Consider the following 22,124-nt stretch of genomic DNA (forward strand, 5'->3'; position numbering starts at 1 on the left):
CCAGTGGTGACAGCGGACCTCCCCCTCCCCCTGCCCCCACTGCTGTCAGTAGAGCCCTGTTCCCAAACTGTGTGCCAAGGCACCCAGGGGTGTGCCAGCAAATCCCCGAGGGTGTTGGGGGGGGGGTGTTTTCCATGCTCACAGACACACAGCAGTAGCCTCATCTGTGGGAGAGATACATGCTGCCTCCGCTGGGTTCCTGGCTGCTACTGTGATAAAGAGGAGGTGCTGGTGACATGAGGGGCCTCACCTCCTCCCCACATAACTGCAGTCATGGGAGAATGACTTACAAACCGTACTTTTTTCAAAGACCTACTGATTACTACGTTTGTTATCTGGACCAAGTCACTTGCTAAGCCACACCACCAGGTTGTTCTCTTGGCCTGGGTTCTGTAAATGGTGATGAGGGACAGAAAGTCTCCACCTGACAAGCAGCTGTCCCTGGGTGACCCGTGCATGGGGCAGGATCCCAGGTCCTCCTGAGCTCACAACCACAGGCTCCAAGCTCCAGGAAGCAAGTAAGCAGGTCTGCAGTCTGGTCCTCCCCTCCGAGGACAGGAAGGACTGACACCTGACACAGGGGGTTCAAATACCACCACTGACAGGGAGCTCACTACCTCACTAAGCAAACTGCCCTCTCAGCTGGCCTTCCAGACCTCCTGGGACAGTGCCTTCTTCCCCTGGGGGCTTACCCTGGGGCTTCTGGGAGCCCACCATGGGATCCTTCCTACTGGGTCATCCCTGAGTGGGGAATACTTCGACAGCCCTGTGGCGGGGGTCTGCCAAGGAAGTTCCCTCTGCATGACAGCAGGGGGCGCTGCCAGGAAACCGTCCTCAGCCACAGCGGGCTCCTGGACTCGCTGGAGGCCTGGAGCCAGCGGGCCCCTGGCAGGCGCCACAGAACCCCCCAGCACAGAGCAAAGACCTGTCAGGCTGGACTCTACCCTCATGCCAAGATGCAGAATTTCCCGCTGAAAAAGTCAGGGAGTGGGAAAGAACGCCACCCCACCCCCATGCTTCCGGGGTCTCGGGAAACAGACTCCGGAGCATGGAGGATGCCCACTCCCCCTCTCTGGTGTCTCCCAGGATCCCTGGAGGACTGGTGTCCCCCTGCCATCCAGACCCAGGAGGCCAAGCCAGGCAAGCTTTCCCTCCAAGGTCTCTGCATGCGAAGACCACAGGTGGGTAAGGAAGGGCTCTCGAAGCCCCCAGCCCAGGGCCACCATCAAGCTGCTCAACCAGGCTGCAGCCTGCCCAAAGGCTTGCCAAGATGCACATCCTCGGAGGAACTCCCCCACTCTCTCCCCCTGCATCAGAAAGGGCTGCCCAGCTCACTCTCCCCTGCACTCACCTGCACAGCAGAGGGAAGAGGCAAAGGAGGGAGAAACCACTGGCCAAGGGAGCCCAGAGGGGCCTGGCAGATGAGAAGACTGTGTCCACCAGCTCCATCCCCTCTGTGTGTGCAGAGCCAGCAGCCTCTGGGGGCCCCCCATTAGGACTCTAATCCCCTGGCCCCACAGCTGCGAGGGGAAGCGGGAGCTGCCTCGGCGGGGCCCCCACCCCACTCCCACAGCCCAGGCCCCCGGTAATGCGATAATTGGGTGGGATTTTCACTGAGACAGAGGGGAAGTCCAGAGGCGGGTGAGCCAGCTCCCCTCCCACCCACCCTACTTCATTCCAGAATCTTCCTCCTTGCCTCCGCATGTGGGGGGCTTGCGGTGACTGGAGGTGAGGGGAGGGGTGCAGTAGAGGGTCCGGGCATGCATAGACTTAACTGGATCCCAAAGGCAGTGTGCAGGAAAGTTTCCTTGAAAGAGAAGGGCTCTCGCTCCATACATGGGAAAAGACTCCTGACCCATCACCCAGGTGACCCACCCCTGGGGCTGACTCTTTTCCCAGATGTGGAAACCAAGGTGGGTGGGGGCAGCAAGCAGTGGGCGTGGCCTGCCTCTGTTTCTCAATGGGGCACCTGGAGGGACGCTAAGGCACCTCTGCCCAGAGAAAAGGCCACATGCACACCCCACGGTCTCTCCATGGGGCCCCCACACTGCAGGCCAGGTGGTGAGGCATGGCTGGAGAGGACTCATGGGAGAAGCAGGTGACCCACAAGAAAAGAGACATCAAAGAGCCCGGAGTTGGGATTTCTACCCGCAGGTTGCTCCCCTAAACTCCACAGCAGTGACATGAATTCCTATCATAGGGACTTACAGGTCTCCCACAGGGCGCTTGGCAGGCACAGGCCCTCTCACCTGTTACCAGCTTCCCCAGGGGAAGCTGGGGAGACATGGAACCGGGTCTTCCCCTCCCAAATAAAAGTTCCCTGGTGTCCTTCTGTCATACCCCAGAATATGCAAGGAGGGCTTTGCAGTGGACTATCCGCTGGGTACTGGCTAGCTGCTCCTGGAGACTTCGGATAGGTCTCTTTAATCTCTGGTCTGCCCTTTCCCCATCAGCTAACTCATAAAGCTTACCTAGGTCGTCAGAAATCCCTTCTGGGGAAGACTAGGAGCTCTGGGCCGCCCCAGAGGTTGGAGGTCCCAGGGCGAGAGATGCCCGGCTGCACTGCCTGCCCTCGCTAGGAAGCGCCCGGGACTGGACGTCTTCTTTCCTGGTGGGGTGCGGAGAACAAAGTGGAGGCGTCAACACCTACGCTCCAGACAGCCCGTGTCCCAGTGCTGACCTTCAGACAGGGGCCCGTGCCCTGGCCGCCCACCCAGCCACTGTCCCCAGGGCAGACCGCCTTCATCACCGCGGGTCTCCGCAGCCGAGCTGCGCGGTCAGCTCGGTTCCCAGCGGACCAGCGGGGAGCGGCTCCAGGGACTGGCCTCGGACGAAGAGACCCCCCTGGCGAGGAGATGGAAGAAAGGAAGAGCAGACCCGCCACTTGGAGAGCGAGAGACAGAGCGCACTACAGAGCAGGAGCAGGAGCGAGAGCCGGACCGTGCGTCACACGGAGAGCGCAGGGCGCGCAGGGCTCCACACCGCAGCGCGGCCCTGGAGTCCCGGGCAGGCACGACCCTGGGGCTGGGAGGGGCGCCTGTGGACCACCATCCTGAGCCCCCGCCGGCCGCCCGACCAGCGGCCCATCTGGCACAGCGCGGCCCTGGGAGCTGGCGCGCCCCGCGCGCCTTGCGCACCCCGCGGCCACGGGAGGGGCCGCCGCCGCCCCAGCTCCAGGGCCCCGCCCGCCCCTTGCCCGCCCCGCCCCGGCCCTAGCCCGGGCCCCGGCGGGCGCCCCCCGCGGCGCTGCCCCGCCCCCGCCGGCCCGCGCCGCCCCGGGCCCCGGCCCGCCGCCCGGCCGCCGGCCCACCTGGCGCAGCGCCGCCCTCGGAGCCCGCGCACCGGCGCACACCCGCGCACCCCGCGCACCTCGCGGCCGCAGGAGGGCCCAGCACCGCCGCCCGCCAGCTCCCAGAGCCCGGCCCGCCCCGGCGCCCGTGCTCTCGGGGCGGACTCCCGGCCCTCCGCGCTCTCCCGCCCGGCGATGGCCCTGCTCGTATACTTCTTATTCCTCTACGGCCTGAAGCAGGCGCTGGGCAGTTACCCGATCTGGTGGTGAGTGAGCGGCCCCAAGCCGCCGCCGTCCCCTCGGGCAGGGCCCCGCGGTGGCCCGGAGCCCGCGCCCTGCCCCTGCGGCTCCACGGGGCACTGGCGGGTTGTTTTCCTTGGCGGCCACTTTCGACCTGTTCGGGCCAGGGCTGGGACGCGGGTGTCGGAGCTTCCGGGGACAGTGGTGTCCCGGGCCTAGAGGGGCCCCCGGCGTCGGAAAGGGCGCAGTGGCTGGGGAGAGGCGGGAACACTGTCTGCGCAGATGGCACCAACGGCCAGGCAGCGCGAAGCCGAAGCAGCTGGGCGGGCGAGCTGGGCGCAGCGCGGGGGACAAGGACACGTTCCTTACGGACCCGGTCTTACGCGCACCCACACCTTCAAACAAAGTCGGTGAGACCAGACCCAACAGCTTTGGGCAGCAGCGCAGTTACGTAAAGACAGCGGGACCTGCCCGGAGTGGCGGGCCAGGACCCTGGGGCCAGCACCAGCCTTGGCCTCTCAGGCTCGGGGGATGCGGGGGGCACGACCCGAGCGGTTTCTTCGTGAGCCCCTGTCTGAACGGGGAAGGAAAGAGGGGCCGCTGGAGCTCTCTCTGCATGGTCCTCCCGTCGGAGGCACATTTCAGTTAGACCTTCCTCAATCTGACGATGGAAATGTAGACGAACCAAAGGAAAGGTCCCGAGTGTCTACTGCACAGATATGGTGTGTGTGTGGGGGGGGGGGGGGGGGGGATCAGTGTTACCATCCCTTCGGGATCTGATTTGGCAGAGCCCCCACCGGGAGGGTCGCCGGCGGTAGGGAAAGGAGGGAGGGAGGCAGTATGCGGCGTTGCGCTCTGAGAAGCCCAAGATTTGAGGGTCACAAGTAGGGGCATGAAACCAGAAGACCCGGGGTTCCAGAGAAGGTTCCCCACACCCATGCTTGCGGGCGGGCGGGTACTCGCGCGCGCGCACACACACACACACACACACACACACACACACACAGGAACCTTCTCCGACGGCTTGCCTGGAATTATAATAATTACGCCGAGGGGAAGGGGTGGGGGGAACCAAGCGAGCCGAAGTACATCTAATCCGATAATAATTTTTCTCTTCGAGATGGTTCAGGAGCAGGGGCGCCTGGCTGGGGACGCGGGTCCAGGCGCAGCCAGGCGGGGCGGGGTGGGAGGGGAGGCCCGGGCCAGTCCAGGGACCTGGGAGAGGCTGCTGGGCCGCTCTTCGGGGACCCGGGGCGTCCCTCGCCGGCGCGCGCCGCACCTGCAGCGCCCTGTGGCCTTGGAGCGGGGGCTGCGGCCTCGGGGACCCTGACGCCCGCCTCGCCGGCCGCGGGGGGCTGGGGGGCACGTCCGAGAGAGCCCCGAGGCCGCCCGCTCCAGCGCAGGCTTCTAATTAGAACCCGCCGCCGCATTCCTGGGCGCAGGAGGAAGCGCCCTTCGCCCCCGCGCTCCTCCCGAAAGGAAGGGCCCTGTCACCAGCCTCCTGGCTACCCCACACCTCGGGATCTTTGTCCTGTTGGCCCTGAGGCTCCCTGGCCTTACCACCCCCCCCCAAACACAGGTATGCCCCCCTTTCCACCCCGGCCACATGTGTTCCATGTGAGCGCACCCGCACATGCTCGGCACCCTGCGCTTCCCAGGTCAGCTGGGAGAGGCCCTTCCTCTGGGCAATCCACCCCAGCAAGATTCTGGAGCAGCCCTTGGCCCCAGAGAGAAGGGTGCCCCCGAACCCCAACTCTGTTCCTGCTGGGATTCTCACGCTTGGGGATTCTGCTTCTTGAGGAGAAGCGTCTGTGGTGGACACAGTCTCAGGGCTCCCTGGGGACAGCGGATTTACCCTCCTGCGTCCTCTCTGCCCCAGCCAGCCGCAGGGGAAGGAGCCGTACCCCCACAGGCTCCCAGGCCAAGTAGACCGGAAGGACGGCTCCCAGGGAGAGACTCAGGGTTTTCTAGCTGGGGAAAGCTTTCCTGTCTGCACGCCCTACCTGGAGGACTTTCCCACCGTGGCCCCTCCTCTCCCCAGCCCTCCCTCCCCCCAGTGCGGCTGAGGGACCCTCTCTTTATAACTTCTCACCTTCACGCTCAGCCTCCCCTAATTGGTTGTTCCGTTTCTCCCTCCCTCCCCCAGCGAAGCTACCGCAACCCCCCTTCTCCCCACACCTTGCATATAAAAGTGAAAGTAACGGGGGCTTTCTCACCTGCGGGGACGCTGAGGAAACAGCCCAAATCGGGAGTAATTAGGCTTTTGAAGTTGGTGTGGCTCCTGGTGGGAGGGTGGAGGAGCTGGCCGCCGCCCTGCAGGGAATCCCAAAGCCACCGCTCCCCAGCGCGGGGCGGAAGCGCCCCTCACCCAGCCCTCACCCTCGGTGCCAGGGGCAGGTCCCTGCGGAGCCCAGACCCGGTCACAGTCCCACGACCTGAACATTGAGAGCGTGCCTTGTGGGCTCCTTATGCGATCCTGTGACAGATGGGGGGGGGGGGGGAGGGGGGCTCCCAGGGAAGGAACCAGAGAGGTGACAGGGCTGCACCACTCCTCTGAGCAGACAGGAGTGTCACGGAATTAGAACTAAGCAAACACAGGATGCGCGGAACACTGAGAACAGTACTCTGTAGGCACCAGAGCTCTGTGCTGTGCTCTGGGCCCCTTCCTCCTGTGTCCCTGAGTCTGGACTGCAGGCATCTTGTAATCCCCCTGGGCCTAACCTGGGCCCCTAGCAGAGGCCAGGCCCCCCACTGCCCCCACCAGGCTGTTCTGCCCCATTCCCTCCATGTCCTGCCCCTTCTGGCCAGCCTGCCCTCTGCCGTCCACCTCACTCCCTCACTGCCCTGCAGTGACAGCCCCGGTGGCCAGCAGCTAGCTGCCTTGTCTTCATCAACACAAAAAGCCTCACCCGTCTGAGTCAGACCCTGCGTTCCACAGCCTCTGTGCTGGGAGCCAATGCCACCCGGGCTGACCCAGGACATTCCCCTGTGAAGCCACCCGGGTCAGATCTGTGGCCTGGGATGTGCTCCCACTGCAGTGCTCCCTGGTTCTCCCCCCACACCAGAATCGTCTCACCGTCCCTAACCACTGCCCCCACACAGATTTCCTGGCAGGGGACTCCCAGCTAAAAGCTAGTATCTGGCCCCTACGCCTTGCTTGCCACCTGGAAGGCCAACTCAGAAACAAGCCTGCCCACCTCCCAGAGCTTCTTCTGCATGCCCTGTCCCGTGCCGCCCCTCGGACCCCCACATGGGTCTCCTCTGTGTTTGTGGGGTGCAGGTGCACTCGAGGTCAGAGAGGGTAGCCAGCCAGGAGCATTCTGGAGGCGCCACTATGGCCCCAAGGGTGAGCCACCAGGGTGAGGGGTGACCTGTGTCAGATGACTCGGGACCTGAGGGCTCACCTGCTCAGACAGCAGGGCCCACACACAAGCCTTCCCTGAGCTGCCTTGCCTCTGGTGACTCTGCACCCCTGCGCCCCTCCCCAGGGCACCCCTGCCGCTCACTTCTCTAGTCTGCCTGCTGCTGTGTATCTGTCTCTGTCTCTCTCTGTCTCTCTGTCTGTCTCTGTCTCTCCCTATCTCTCCCTATCTCTATCTCTCTGTCTCTCGCTGTCTCTGTCTCTCCTAGTTTCTATCTCTCTCTGTCTCTTGTTGTCTCTGTCTCTCTGTGTCTCTCTATCTCTCCCTGTCTCTGTCTCTCTGTCTCTCCCTATCTCTGTCTCTCTGTCTCTCCCTGTCTCTGTCTCTCTCCCTCTTTCTCTGCCTCTTTCTTTAGCCCTGAGGCTGGTGAGGACAGTAGTGAGGTCATAAGATCAGAGGAATCCAGACACCAGGTCACTCCTCTGGTGTTGTAGGATCTCAGGGTGCAGGGAGCCCACCAGTGGCCATCCTTATATCAAGGGGCCACATGAGAAATGGCCACAGGTAAAACACGCATGGTCAGAACCACCAGGTCCACATCTGCACCCCCACCTGGGGCTCCCCCGACTTGACCGCCCACACACTCAAGACTGTCTCCCCCAGCCAGGGTGTCCCCTGTGTCTCACTGGGCTCGCTGTTTTAGAAGACGATTTTCTGTTTTATTTGCATAAACCTGCTAGAATCCTTTGTGGCAGGCAATACAATGGGGGAGGAGATGGAGGAAATGGTCTTAGTTAGAGAAAAGCTGTAAAGCTGTGCTTCCCTCCCAGCTCCCGGGTACCGATCTCCAGCCCCCAGGGGCCGGCGGGCGTGGCCCAGGACAAGAGCCTCAATGAAAGGAGCAGTCACGCTGCAAGTGGCCCCCGGGGCCCATCCTGGGACGTTGTCCGTGAAGAAATAAGAACAGAAATGGAAGACAGGGGACGCTTGGGGATGTCCTGGCTGTTGTGACCTGTTGGGTTTTGTATTATGTACTGTTCTCATGCAGCATTTCTATGCACTTTGTAATAGTGGGTTGGACACTTGAAAAACCCCAAACCCAAGTTGTTAAGTCAGGGAGCACCTTCTACATTGCCCGGCAGGCCTGGGTGGGGGATCCTGCCTGTGGACCAGCGTCCCTCCACAGTCAGCCACCCAGCACTGTCCACATGCGAGAGTTTGCGTCTGCTCCTTCCAAGCCCGGGTGAAGGGCTCAGAAGTCTCCAGAGGCGGAGTGGCTCCAGATGGGCTTGCTGAAGGTGACGGTCGTGCCCACACGGTGCTGGGAGGTGGTGAGCTACACTTCATGGGGAGCAGGAGTGGAGGCCCAGGAAGGCAGAGCCCGCCGGCCCCGGAGACCTGACACCCCCCCTCCAGAGTGAATGATGGATCTTTCCCGTGAAAAACAGAAGCCCCTCAGCTGGGCTCCTCCCAGTACACCTCCTGGCTGACTTCCCAGCTCTGGGGCCGGATCCCCACAGCATACTGGGCAGCGCTGCCTCGGTCTCCCTCACAGCCTCCCCAGGTGACACCCTGGAGGTGTCTCACGCTTTGGTGCCTCTGCATTCCTTCCCCAACAAAACGTGCTGCAGCCGCCCAGGGAAGCGGGCAAATGCATGGCCGTGGGCACAGGAGTCTCTGCCCGCCTGCCAGGACTTGTTCAAAGTATGTGTCAGTAATCCCGGCTCAGCCGGCGGGGCTGGGGGGGGCGGGCTGCAGGCAGGGAGGGGACCCAGCACGGACCAGGGTCCTGCAGCAACCCCCCACGGGCCCTCCCAGTGCCCAAGTTGCACAAACTCCCACAGGGGTCTTCTAGGCAGAAGAGGGCAGGAGCGTGGAGGCAGGTGGGGGTCTCCCAGTGGTCCCCAGTGCATGGAGGGTGCAGAGAGAATGCCCTTGGAGGAGCCCGTGGCCCCTATGGCTCCCAGACAGCTCCATACAGACAGGACAGACCCCTTTCATCTTCTAGGGAGCCCTCAGGGCTCAGCGAGACCTCACACCTTGTCCCCAAGACAGAGAGCCATGGGACCAGCCAGAGCCCTCCTGGGCAGAGACCCACAGGGAGAGTGTGGGCCCCTGACCTCCTTGCTCCCCCGGGGCCCATGTGCAGCTCTGTGTCCTCGAAGGACAAGAGAAGACGTTGCCGGCTTCTGCGGGGCCCGGAGAAGGGGGCCAGCAGGGCGGGGGCCACAGAGCGCTTCCTCAAGAAGGTGCAGATGGACATGCCACCCCACTGCTCAGAGCCCCTTCTGGAGCCTCAGGCAGATGTTGTCCCACAGTCCTTGGGAACTTCACAAAGTCTCTGCTCACCCCGGAGCACACAGGGCCACAGGCGAGGATGGAGCGGAGCCCACAGCCCACAGGCACCCCGTGCCTGCTGAGATTTACTGCAGGAGGAAACCCAGCCAGGTTCACAGACACCTAAGAGGCTGCCGCCCCACAAGACCTGCAGGGACAGTGCACAGGTGCCTCCTGCGTCTGTGGGGCGAGTGGGGCTCCTCTGCCCAGAGCTGCTTCTGTGCCCTCCACCCCCACTGCACCATCGCGATATAAGCCCGCGGGTGACGGCCATCAGCCCATCCCTCCCCTGCGTGTTACAGCCAGCGCCTCCGCTCCACCCTGAGCAGGATGGCCTGGCAAGGCGCCCAGACTTCCACAGCGCTGCCCTCCCGGGAGGGAGAAAACCATTAACGCTGGCGGGCGGCAGGCGCGGCTCACGTGGCCCCAGCCACAGGCTGGGACTGGAGTCCAGGGGCCGCTTTCCAGGCCGCACGCATGTGCGCTCTGGGTTGAAGGTGACATCCCCCGGTTCCTGAGAAACAAGCTATCACTAAACTGTTAAGCAACTGTGTGTTCCCCGGACCCTGGAACACTCCCTAGTGGGCCACCTTCCACTTGAATGCCTCACACATCTCCCAGGATTGTGGGGGCGCCGTGTCTGCTCTGCCTGAGCCGGCCTCTCCGCCACATGTGGTCTGCAGCTCAGGGACCCTGTCCCAGGTCCAAAGCGGGGCCACCACCACCTGCTCCTGGACGTTGGCCCCTCGGCCGTGTGGACGGCCCTGCAGAAAGTCTCTCAGGGCTGGGACTCCGGGGAGAGGCTCAGAGGAGGAGGACCGTGTCTCAGGGTCAGGGCACTCTGGGTTTGAGGGGCCTTCGGGGTATCGGGTGTGACAACCAACCAGGCAGCCGGGTGTGGGCACCTTCTGGGACAGCTCCCTGCACTGTGGAGAAGTGCTCTCATTCCTCACAGGCTGAATCATGGCACCAGGTGCAGGGTGAAGGAAGTAGTAGGGTCAGGGCCTCACTGTGACCCAGACAGAGGGACAGAGGTGTAAGTGAGGGACGGCTGGCTGCACCCCCACCCCTCCCGTCCCTGTCTGGAGCCATTTACACACCTGTAACAGCTGTGAGGCCGAGGGCAAGATGAGGGTTTAACCCAAAGCCCCGACACCCAGTGACAGCTCAGCATGGTGCCTGAGGGTTGTGAGGCCAGGTCCTCGGCCCCCTCACAGTGCGGGGCAGAGACCCCGGGTTCGCCTCCTTGGGACCTAGAGCTGGGTGGCCCCTGTGCCGACATCAGGAGAGACAGCTGCATACCTGCGTGTCAGCAGGGGAAACTGAGGCACAGTGGGTCCTAACGCAGCTGGCTGGGCGCAGGCACAGGCTGCCAGTCACGTCACCCTTCTGTGACCATCCTGCAGGGGACACGGGGCTGAGTGGGGCCCCAGAGACTAGTGGTGCTGAGGGTCTTTAGTGCTGGCTGTGTGTTGAGACATATATCTGACTTGTCACAGACCCATGTTCACACCCACCCCCCAGATTCATGCATGAGCCCAGGTGACAGTGTTAGGAAGGGGGACCCGTGATGGGCTTCGTGTCCTCATAAGGAGAACAAGAGCCCAGGGCTCTCTCTGTCCCCACCACCATCTCAAGGAGCCCAGGAAGGGGGTCCCCACAGACCCCGAATGTGCTAGCACCTGGATGTTGGAGGTCCAGCCTCAGACCTGTGAGGGATACATGTGTTTTGTGTAAGCCCCCTGGTCCATGGTGTTCATTGGGGCAGCCTACACTGCCTGAGACTCTGGTCCCTAAATGCTATTCTGCAAGCCTGGAGTTCAATGCATTTTAAGGGCATCAGAGTATGGGGAGAAAGGGGCCCTTAGGAGCCATCCAGTCATATTAACACATGGATGCCACACAGGTGTCTTCATCTGGGCCGAGTTTCCCGGTCCAGGAGGTCCCAGGGTGCCATCCACAAGGTTGCGAGGGTCACAGGGAGTCACGCACTGGGCCAGCCAAGTGCAAGGCCACACAGGTGACATGATGGTGCCAGTGGGGCCTATGGGGAGATAGGAAGGGGCAGGAGAGACTCGCAAAGGCCAAGGTGCCCAGGTGATGAGGGCCTTCGACTGCTTGGGGAAGTTCCGTCCCCTGGGTGTGAGCAGCTTGTGGGGACAGGTAGCAGACAGTAGGCCCCCTTTGCCACTTACAAGTGGCCAGACTCCACAGCTTCAAACGGCACACAGTGGCACTCAGCAGGTGGCACGTCTGGGTGGCTCATTTGTGGTCCCCACTGTGGTCTCTGGAGCCTCACTCACAGTGCTAGCTCGTCTGGGGGAGAGTGAGCTCCTGACCTCGCCCACTGTCACGTGTGGGTCCTTGGGCTCAGGGGACCCAGTCCCCACGTGCTGGCGACTGCCAGCCAGATCGTTCTAGCTCCTGAGAGGCGGGGGTGCCTCTCTGGTCCAGGGACGTGGGCTCCTGGCACAGAGCCAGCGGCTGCTCTGGATGCCCCAACATCTCTGACCTCTCCTCCTGGACAGAGGCTATGCTTTGAAAGCACGTGTGAGATAGGTGATCCTGATTTACGTCTGTAGGTGTGGCCTGGCATCCTGGCTATGGTCACGGTCCCGATGGCATGGCAGCGGGGTGGGGCCTCTGGGGGCCCCTCAGTGTCTGGGCCTGGAGGGAGTGCCTCCTTCCCAGGGTGCACAGCCACGCAGCCCCTCCTGGAAGCTCGGGGTGTGGGACCCCCGGGACGGGGAAATGATATCGGTATTTGCACCCACCGTGAACAGCAACCAGACTTGCCTCTGATGAAGGGTAGCAGTGATGGGCCTGGGAGCCAATGTCACCAGGAGAAAGCAGATATGACAGCCCAGGCATTGATCAACCATTGGGTCGGCTCGCTTCCTTACCCTGTGCTGTGACTCAGTCCCGTTTCTGGCTCCTCTGCTTGGTCAACAGCACCACAGAGAGTCCACCCGAACTCACCCCTGCACTGACAGCACCATGGAGATCTTCATCCGTCTGTCCCACCCCTACCCACCCCTTCACTGACAGCACCACCGAGAGCCTGCCCCTACCCAACCTTCATGCTCGCATCGCTCTCATCACAGGGTGACCACCGGTGCCTTACTATCAGCCAGCGCAGGCTGACATCACCACCTTTCCAGGATGTCCTTTCCTCCAGGATATGACTCAGGAGTTCAGAGTGCATTCAGTGCCCTTGCATTTTATTGTGCTCAGAGAACTTGGAGGAACAAAGGGCACGGGGATGGTGGTGCCCTCTAGCTCTCAGTGCTGCCTCCAGCCCCTGGCAAGGCCCTCGGACAGTACATCACCATCCCCTGGAGGCAGCCACTGCATGGCTTGGAGCCTCTCCCTGCCCCCCTGTTCTGCCCCTGGCCTCACCCCAAGCGCCCCGCTTCCTCCCAGGAGAGTGTGGGAGGAGGGACTTAGAGATTGCGGTTTCCCAAGTGTTGATGGATGGAGGACATCTACCTTCCCTGTATATGAGGAATTTGGATCTGAGGGTATGGGGGGATAGTGCACATCCACTGTGGATGTTCTCCCTACCTTTATGGAGACATAACTGACAGATAACACTGTGTGAGGTTAAGGTGTACAACATGATGATGTGATACATGTATATATTATGAAATGATCACCACACTAAGGTTCGTGAACACCAGCTAAATTTTTAATGTGATTTTTTTTAATGACTGGGTTTTGCCTTCGAGGCCAAGCCACAATCCAGTGTCCCGCCAAGCCCCCCTGACCGCTTCTCACCCACAATGCCAGCCCCCTTCTGTGTGGGACCGGCAGCTCCCAGCTCTCCACCCTCCCCTGGCCACCTCTGGGGCAGAGGAAACTTTCTGGAAGCAGTCCAAGGGGCATTGGGCATGGGGTCTGGCGTGGGTGTGAGACGAACCCAGACAGGGCTTGGGGGTGGGGGTGGGGCAGAGGTTTGGAACAGCTGGAGCAGCATCTGGGCTGGCACCCTGGCCTTGATGCCTGGCTCCAGGATGTGGCGAGCTGGGGCCTGCCCTGGAAGGGGGGTGGGGGGGCAGGAGCTGACTCAGCACCCTGGAACCAGGCTGCTGCCAGAAGCTGTGAGCTGGGAAGTCCCGGCTCTGCTCTCCCCAAGGCATGGCCTGGGGGGCATAAGGGAAGCCTGATGGAAGGCAGGCTCTGACCTGGGAGCTGAGGGGTCCTGGGGGCGGGGGGCAGGCTCTGGGCTCTCTGTCTCCCTCCCAGCTTCCGCTCGGCATGAGTCCTGGCTCTGGCATCTGGCCAGGAGGCCAGCACCACAGGCCTGATGGAGTATGTCTGAACTAAAGGGTGCCTTTCTTTTCCACGCGTCCCAAGTCTCCAAGTAAAGAAGAGAGAAATGGAGTGAGTAGGTTTCCTCCTGGCAGACCCTCCCCACCCCTCCTCAACTGAAGCAAGGCTGTGACCACAGAGGACAAGCTGGAGGAAGCCAGCCCCCATCGGAAAGCCCCGCACCAGACCGTGACGTCAGACCTTCCAAGTGTTGCCTGTGGAGAACGGCCCACGGTTGGAATGGTTGCGGGAACATCTGTGTGCCCACAACTCCGGGCTATTCTGCCTGGCTATCCCGCCACTGACCACTGCCTCCACGCACCCATCTGTTCATCTCACATTTTCATTTTGACCCCGAGCATGCGGGCCGGCTCATCAGTAGCGAGAGGTCCACATCTGTGTGAAATCACGGCCTGTGTGGTCCTGCATCAGTGAGGCATCCTGGTTCATGGAGTGCAGGGGCAAGGGCAACCTCACTGGGGGTGACCAGCTGAGCTTACAGTCCTGGGGAAACTGGGACAGTTGGTCCCCAGCCTCGCCCACCAACTGGTCCCCAAGGCACCTCTCCTGGGCTCCTGGATGCTCCAAGGTGCATGGATAGAAAATCATCAGCCTGGCTCCCACGGTCACCTCCCTGGCCCGGTGTGGCCTCCAGGACCAGCCACAGCAGCCCTATCTCGGTCAGAGGCAGAAAGGAGCCTCATGGGTGACCAGCCAGGCCTCCCCCAGAGGGAGACAGAGGTGGACTCCTGTATGGGAGGGCCGTAGAGGCTGAAGAAGGATCCTGAAAGAGTACCCCACCACCCCCATCCAGGTCCCGCCCTGTTTTATTTCCAGCTGTGTCCTCACAAGGCCTGGTTACTTGCTTCTCCGGAACCCTCCCCCTGGGTCCCTCCACTCATTAGGGAGGGTGTCACCTCAACAGTTCCTGCTGACATCTGGTGGTGCAGAGGGGGAGGGGCATGTGGCCTCTCCCGGAGCGTGCTGCATGCGTGTGGACGGTGGGAACACGAGGAGGGTTCACTTCAAGACATACCTCACAGTGGAGGCAGACACCTGACATTAGGCAGGTGTGGGCAGAGCCACCCTTGCGTGGCACACGCACTGACCCAGGCTGGGGTCCCTGGGGCTAGGACAGGGGCAGCATGGTGGGTGGGTGGGAGGCATAGGACCCGGCAGGAGTGGCCTGGACATGCAGTGCTGGTGGCAATGTTCTGAAGGAGCACAGGCTGGGGGAGTTCGCCCTGTATTTACAGATTCTCTGTGCAAGCTTGAGTAGTGGAGGGAACACAGGACAGATGCCACCTGTCTCTCCCCACACCGCCCCCCCTGCGCCCCCTGGCCTCTCTGCCTGGTTCCTGTGCTCCAGCCTGGCCAGGCCCATCTTGTCAGCCTAGAGGCCTTGCTTGCACCCACAGGCTGAGGGTCCCTCCCCGAGGGCAAAGAACACTGACGTTGGCCTGCATGCCACCAGTCAGCCCACGAGCCGAGCTCTCCTCCCATCCCACCGCCCACCTGCTCTGCCAGCTCCCTGGGATGCTCATGGCCCAGGTCGGCGCAGGGGTCCCCATGGGAGTGGCCCCTGCCTCTGGTCTCCCTTCCCAGATGTCCGTGCAGGCCGGGGTGATGGAGAGCCAGGCCCAGATCACAGGACACTTTCTGGGGAAGAAAGACCACACAGGGGTGAGGCAGATGGTTGGGCTTTCTGGAAACTTTGAAGTTCTCAGGACTGTGGGGTGGATGTGGAAGAAAGATGGCCGGGCAACTGGCACTCAGTAGGGTCTGTGTGTAATGAAGGAATGAGCGAGGGAACGAGCCAGCCCTGCTGCCCCATTCCCCACAAGCAATGGCCCGGCCCCACCATCCCGGGCCAGGCCAAGGACACAGACATACTCGAGAGTGGTGTGGCCTGCAGTGTCTGACACGGGGTCCTGGCCGGTTTGCTCATCAAGGCACTAGCGTGAGGACAGACAGGACCAGTGGGGAGCACGCCAAGGGAGGGCGGTCAGATACTGAGGCTCGAAAGTGGAAGGGACCCAAGACACTGAGGGCATGGAAGATCAGGGACACAGGACCTGCTGCCTGTAGCAGGGAGGCTTGGCTCAGGCATCTGGCTGCAGAGAGATAGGTTTTAGTTCTCAGGAGATGTTCTTGGGGAGGAGGAGGAGAGGTGAAGACAGGGTGAATGTGGTGGTCCACCCAGGAATGTGGGGGAGCACACGCTGTCGGGAGTTGGCCAGGGGAGCACGAGTTGAGGTGGGACTTCCAGGGCCAGTGGCCTGCTCCCCAGCTCCTTCCTAAATGAGGCAGAGGTGCTGCACAGGGAGCCCAGGAGGGTGACCCACACAGGGGCAGTGGAGGGCCTGCTGGAGGCAGGGAGGCCAGTGTGACTGCACAAGGCCCACAGGCTGTGTGGGGAGAGCAGACAGATCTGGATCCGGCAGGACAGCACTGAGGAAGCTTCTCTCTGCAGCCAGGAGGCAGCCTCAGGTGCTGGAGGGCTGGGCTGGTGCCTACTGGCAAGGAGGCCTTGAAGGTTTGGGAAAAGGAGGGAAGGATGGGCGGGAGGCGGGCAGGGGGATCTGCTGTGTATTTCCAGAGTGTTTCCAGGGGGGAGGATTGTTTCTCTGACAGTGAGTCCCTGCTTCCTATGGCTCTCACCACAGCTGGTTGGAACCGGGTTAGACTCCACGTAGGACATCTGGAACATCGGTGTCATCATGCAGGGATGTGGATGGCTCAGACATACAGAAGCCTCCCACCTGCCTTCTCTCTGGGTGCTTGGTCCCCCCCCCCACCCCCCGACGCAAACAAGAAGAGCCTCTGGGGATTCAGCTGAGGCGTCTCCCCCTCCAAACAAAGGAGAGTCAGACCTTCCCGCCGGGAGCCCACCAGAGTAAATTACCAGATAAGCAGGGGCCTCCCTGCCAGGCCAGGGGCTGCTCTAGATCTTCATTCCAGGCGTGGGACGCAGCATACCCAGCAGCCCAGAGGAAGCAGAGAGATGGGCTCCCGAGGTGGGAGTGGAGAGCACGTGGGAGACCGTGAACAGGCAGCAGGGTCGCCTGGGGCACTGGGCCGAGGAGTATACAGGTGGCGGGATCCAGTGTTCCCCACAGGACTGGGCCGACGTGTCCACAGGTGGCGGGATCCAGCGTCCCCCACGGGTCCGGGCAGGTGTTTCAACTTGTCACCCATACAATTGTAGAAGTTCTTTCTGCTCTGCCCCCAAAAGGACCTGACAGTTCTTTCTTTGAAATCAAGATGCAAGTCCATACAGTAAAACAGACATGGTTTAGTCAGCCTTGAGACATAAACGCGTGTGTAACCAACACAGAGCACTTCCATCGCCCCAGGCCGGTGCTGTCTGATAGAACTTTCCACAGGGACCAAAATGTCCCTTATCTGACCGTCCAGCTCGGTAGCCACAGCTGTGTGCAGCTGGTGGGACTGGAAAGCCAAAATTCTCTCTCTTTTGTTGTTCAACTTAAATTTCATAGGTGCGCGGTAAGTGGGAACCATCCCCGAGACATTCCCTCTGCACCTCCGCTCAGGGGGGTACTCCCACAGGAATTCAGGAGGAACCGCAGCCCTGGTTTATGTCCTCATCTACGACTGCTCATGGCCACAGCCACAGTCGGAGGTGCAGGCACAAACTGGCCGAGCCAGGTGTCCCCTTGGCACCTGCTACCTGTCAGAAGTACGCTGGGCTGCATTTCTGAGAGGGAGTGAACAGCAGCTGTTCACCCTTGCGCCCTGTGGGTGCAGACTCGAGTGGCTCCATCCTAATCACAGCGCCATGAATGTCTGTGGGTACGTGGCATGGAGGGCACATGGCCTTCTGTCTGTTGGGTAAATAGCCAAGAGCGGCTGTCATGCGGGCGTGAGTGCAGGGTGATTTTCACCCCACGGATCAGCCGCTGCTGTGCCCTGTCTGGCCGCCGGCACCCCCTCCTCTGGGCAGCCCCCTGGGGTTGACTGGTCGTACACTGTGCTCCCCACGTTTCCAAAGCTCCGCTGCCCTGCTACCCCCACCCTGACAGAACAGCCCCTATACTTGTGCAGAGCACCAGGCAGGCTTGCACTCTCCGTTTCCTTGGTTGCTTTCCCACCGCGCCTCATGCACGTCTGGACGATGTTTGGTACCATCCAGTACAGGGTGCAGACGTGCTTCCTTCATGCAGAATGGCCGTGTGCGCACTGAGGAGCACGGGCAGGGCGACTGCACCACTGACCAGGCCTCCTCCCCTCCTCCCCAGGTCCCTGGCCATCGGGCCCCAGTACTCATCCCTGGGCACTCAGCCCATCCTGTGTGCCAGCATCCCGGGCCTGGTGCCCAAGCAGCTGCGGTTCTGCCGGAACTACGTGGAGATCATGCCCAGCGTGGCGGAGGGCATCAAGATAAGCATTCAGGAGTGCCAGCACCAGTTCCGCGGCCGCCGCTGGAACTGCACCACCGTCAACAACAGCCTGGCCATCTTCGGCCCCGTGCTGGACAAAGGTACGCGGGCCCCCATCTCGGCCTTCAGGTGGACGTGGTAGGTCCTTGCAGCTCCCCTTCAGTGCCAGGAGCTGCTCTGCCCTGACCCGCCTCAGTGTCTCCCCTGTGCTCAGCATAGGAGCGGCGCCTCCAGCAGGTGGGCAGTGCCCTGCAGACCTCAGCCTCTTAGGGGGCTCCTGCAGCTCCAAAAGGAGTAGGGTAATGCAGAGATCCCTCCTGCTTCCCCTTCCCCAAGAGCAAATTGTATGGTCTCGGGAGGACGAGATTAACCATCGCAGGCTTCCCACAGGAGCCAGGACTTCAGGGGGTCTTGGAGAGAAAATAACAAAATTTGTATTAAAACAATAAAACATAGGGAGGGGAGGAGGGGTTGGGGGCCACAGAGGCACACCGAAGGAGTTATCCTGGGTCCTGGGTCCAGGAAGGAGAAGAAGATGAGGGTTGGGTGTTGGTTAACTTTTGGGGAAGAGCAAATTTTCACTAAACATAGTGGTTTATGCAGTAATAACCATGTGCCATATGTCCCGACACCTGCAAATCAGAGGTCAACAGTGCTGCATCTCAGCTGGTCCCTGGTCTGGGACACGTCTGGCAGCTGAGGCTATGCTCAGCAACAACACCCAAAAGTGGCCTCTGCAATATGGTGGCTGGGCCCCACAGACAGTTGGGGAGGGAGAGAGGTGCCTTTCCCTCAGCATAATGTTTTCAAGATTCGTCCACACTGCGTGTGTCAGCACTTTAGGCCTTGTTAGGGGTGAGTAATAGCTCTCTGTGCAGATAGACCGCATTTTATTATGCATTGGTCACTGATGCACATTTGGGTGATTTCTACCTTTTGGCTCTTGTGAACAGAGCTACTGTGAACATTTTTGTACAAGTATCTGTTTAAATACCTGTTTTTGAATCTTTTGCATGTATTCTCAGACGTGGAATTGTTCTGTGTAAGTTCTGGGGGAAACACCACAGTTTTCCACAGGGGCTGCACCATCTCACGTTCCCACCAGCAGTGCATGAGGGTTCCAGTTCCACATCCTTACCACCCTTGTTATTCTGTGTCTTCCCTTCAGCCATCCCAGTGGGTGCAAAGTGGTATCTCATTGTGGTTTTTCTTTGCGTGTCCCCAATGCCTAATGATGTTGAGCATCTTTTCATGGGCTTGTGGGTCATCAGTATGTCTTCTTTGGGGAATTCCTATTCAAGTTCTTTGCCCAATTTTTAATTGGAGTGCTTGTCTTTTTGTTGTTGGGTTCTCAGAGCTCTTTATATATTCTAGACTATGTATTCTTATCAGATCTATGATCTGCAAATCTTTTCCCAGTTGTATAGGTTGTCCTTTCATTGTTGTAACCATGTCCTGTAATGCACAATAGTTTTAAATTTTGGTGAAGTCCAACTTATCTATTGAAATGTCATATCAAATTAAGTATTGCCTAATCTAAGGTTACAAACATTTACATCTGTATTTTCTTCTAAGAGTTTTATAGTTTCATCTCTTATATTTAATCTTTGATCTATAATGAGTAAATGTTTGTGTGTGGTGTGAGGTAGGGGTCCAGCTTTATTCTTTTGCATGTGGAAATCCAGTTACTCCAGCCCCATCAGTTGTTGAACAGATTATTTTTTTCCCCATTGAATGGTCTTGGCCCCCCATCAAAAATCAATTGACCACGGATGTGTGGATTTATTTCTGGACTCTCAATTCCATTCCTTTGGTCTATACGACTCCCCTTTTGCTAGTTCCACACTATTTTCATGGATTTACCTTTGTGGTGTGTTTTGAAGTCAGGAAGTACAAATCATCCAGTCTGTTTTTCTTTTACAAAATTGTTTTGGCAATTGGGTGCCTTGCAATTCCATATGAATTTTAGGATTAGCTTTTCCATGTCTGTGAAAAAGGTTTTGGGGATTTTGATGGGCAATACATTCAGTCTGGAGATTATTTGGGAGAGTATTGTCATCCTAACAATGTTAAGCCTTCTGATCCATGAACATGGGATGCCTTCCTGTGTATTTAGGTCTTCCTTGGTTTCTTCCAGCAACAATTTGTAGTTTTTGGTGCACAAGTCTTGTACCTCCCTCATTAATGCATTCTTAAGTATTTTATTTTTGATGTAATTGTAATTGGAATTATTCTCTTAATTTCCTTTTTGGATTGTTCATTGCTACTATATAGAAATATAACTAATTTTTGTGTTTTGATCCTATATCTTGCAACTTTGCTTCATTTGTCTTGTAGCTCTGAGAGGTTTTTTGTAGGTTCCTTAGATTTTCTCTTTTTTTTAATTTTTTAATGTTTATTTTTGAGAGAGAGAGAGAGAGAGAGAGAGAGAGAGAAAGTGTGAGACACAGAATCCAAAGCAGAATCCAGGCTCTGAGCTGTTAGCACAGAGCCCAACCCAAGGTTCAAACCCATGGACCACAAGATCATGACCTGAGCTGAGGTTGGACGCTTAACCGACTGAGCCACCCAGGCACCCCTAGGATTTTCTATATATAGGATTATATCACTTATTAATGGTGACAGTTTTACTTCTTTCTGTCTGATTTGTATACCTTTGATTTCTTCTTCTTGCCTAATTGCTCTGTCCAGCACTGCCACACTATGTCATGTAGCAGTGACAACAGCGGGCAAGCTTGTCTCATTCCTGATCTTAGGGAGAAGCACTTAAGTCTTTCGCCATCGAGTAAGAGGTTAGCTGTGGATTTTCCATAACTTCCCTTTATCAGGTTGAGGAAATTCACTTCCATTCCTCATCTGTTGAGTTTTCATATCATGAAAGGGTGTTGGATTATATCAAATGCTTTTTCTGCTCCAATTAAGATGCCCATGCGGTTTTGTTCCTTCATTCTCTTAGTGTGATGTGTTATTATTGGTTGATTTTTCTACACTGAAGCACCCTTGCATTCTTGGGATAAATCCCCATTGGTCATGGTCAATAATCCCTTTAACATGCTGGAGGATTTGGTTTGCAAGTATTTTGTTGAGGATTTCTGCATCAATATGTACAAGGGACATTGGTCTGTAGTTCTCTTTCCCTGTAGTGTCTTTGTCTGGCTTTGGTATTAGGGCAACACTGGCCTCAGAGAATGAGTTAGGAAGTGTTCCCTCCTCTTCTATTTTTTGTAAGAGCTTGAGAAGGATTGGTGTTGATTGATTCTTCTTTAATTGATAGAGTCCACAAGCGAAGCTTTGCTTTTTGGGGATGTTTTAAATTATTGATTTGATCTTATTACTTGTTATTTAGGTCTGTTCAGATGTTCTATTTCTTCTTGAGTCAGTTCTGGTATTTGTGTGTGTCTAAGAATGTATCCATTTCATCTAGGTTAATCTTTCATTTTTGAAGAATAGTCTTGCCAGATGTAGAATTCTTGGTTGACACTGTTTTCCTTCAGTACCTTAAATATATCATCCCACTGCCTTCTGACTCTGATTTCTGATGAGAAATTGGTTATTAATCTCATGGAGGACTCTTTGTACACAATGAGATGCTTCTCTCTTGCTGCTTAAAGATTTTCTTTTTCCCTGTCTTTTGATAGCTAATTAAAATATGTATCAGTGTGGATCTCTATGTTTATCCAAGTTGAAATTTGTTGAACTTCCTGGATATATTGATTCAAGTTCTTTATCAAATTTGAAACATTTTGGCCATTGTTTTTTCAAATATTCTTTCTGCCTCTTTCTCTCTGTCCTCTCTTGGGACTCCCACAATGTGGTGTTTGTTGCTACATTTGATGGTGTCCCACGGGTCTGTTCATTTTTCTTCATTCTTATCTCATTCTGTTCCTCAGACTGCATAATTGCAATTGAATTATCTTCAGGGTCACTGATTCTTTCTTTTGCCTGCTCAGCTGTGCTGTTGAAAACCTCTAGCAAATATTCTGTTTCAGTTATCATGCTTGTCAGCCCCACAATTTCTATTTCATTGCTTTTGTAATTTCTCTCTATTTACTGAAATTCTCTCTTTGTTGAGACCGTGTTCTCCTGGTTTCTTTTATCCTTTTGAGCAGACTTAGGATAGTTGATTCAGAGTCTTTGTCCACTATATCCAATATTTGTGCTTCCTTGAGATACCCTCTGTTAACT

The 22,124-nt window shown here is 58.0% G+C and overlaps 1 protein-coding gene across 1 annotated transcript in view; it reads left to right on the plus strand.

Moving 5' to 3' along the window:
* The first annotated feature begins 3,334 nt into the window (after window positions 1–3,334).
* The window catches only part of WNT3A (Wnt family member 3A), a 42,416-nt gene continuing 23,626 nt past the window's right edge, over window positions 3,335–22,124 (plus strand). The window contains exons 1-2 of the mRNA XM_058740502.1: window positions 3,335–3,555; window positions 17,799–18,040. Coding sequence (XP_058596485.1) covers window positions 3,485–3,555; window positions 17,799–18,040 — 313 coding nt within the window. The 5' untranslated portion in view covers window positions 3,335–3,484. The remainder of the gene's footprint in view (window positions 3,556–17,798; window positions 18,041–22,124) is intronic.

The sequence above is a fragment of the Neofelis nebulosa genome, chromosome 1 (assembly GCF_028018385.1).
Source record: "Neofelis nebulosa isolate mNeoNeb1 chromosome 1, mNeoNeb1.pri, whole genome shotgun sequence".
Taxonomy (NCBI): Eukaryota; Metazoa; Chordata; class Mammalia; order Carnivora; family Felidae; genus Neofelis; species Neofelis nebulosa.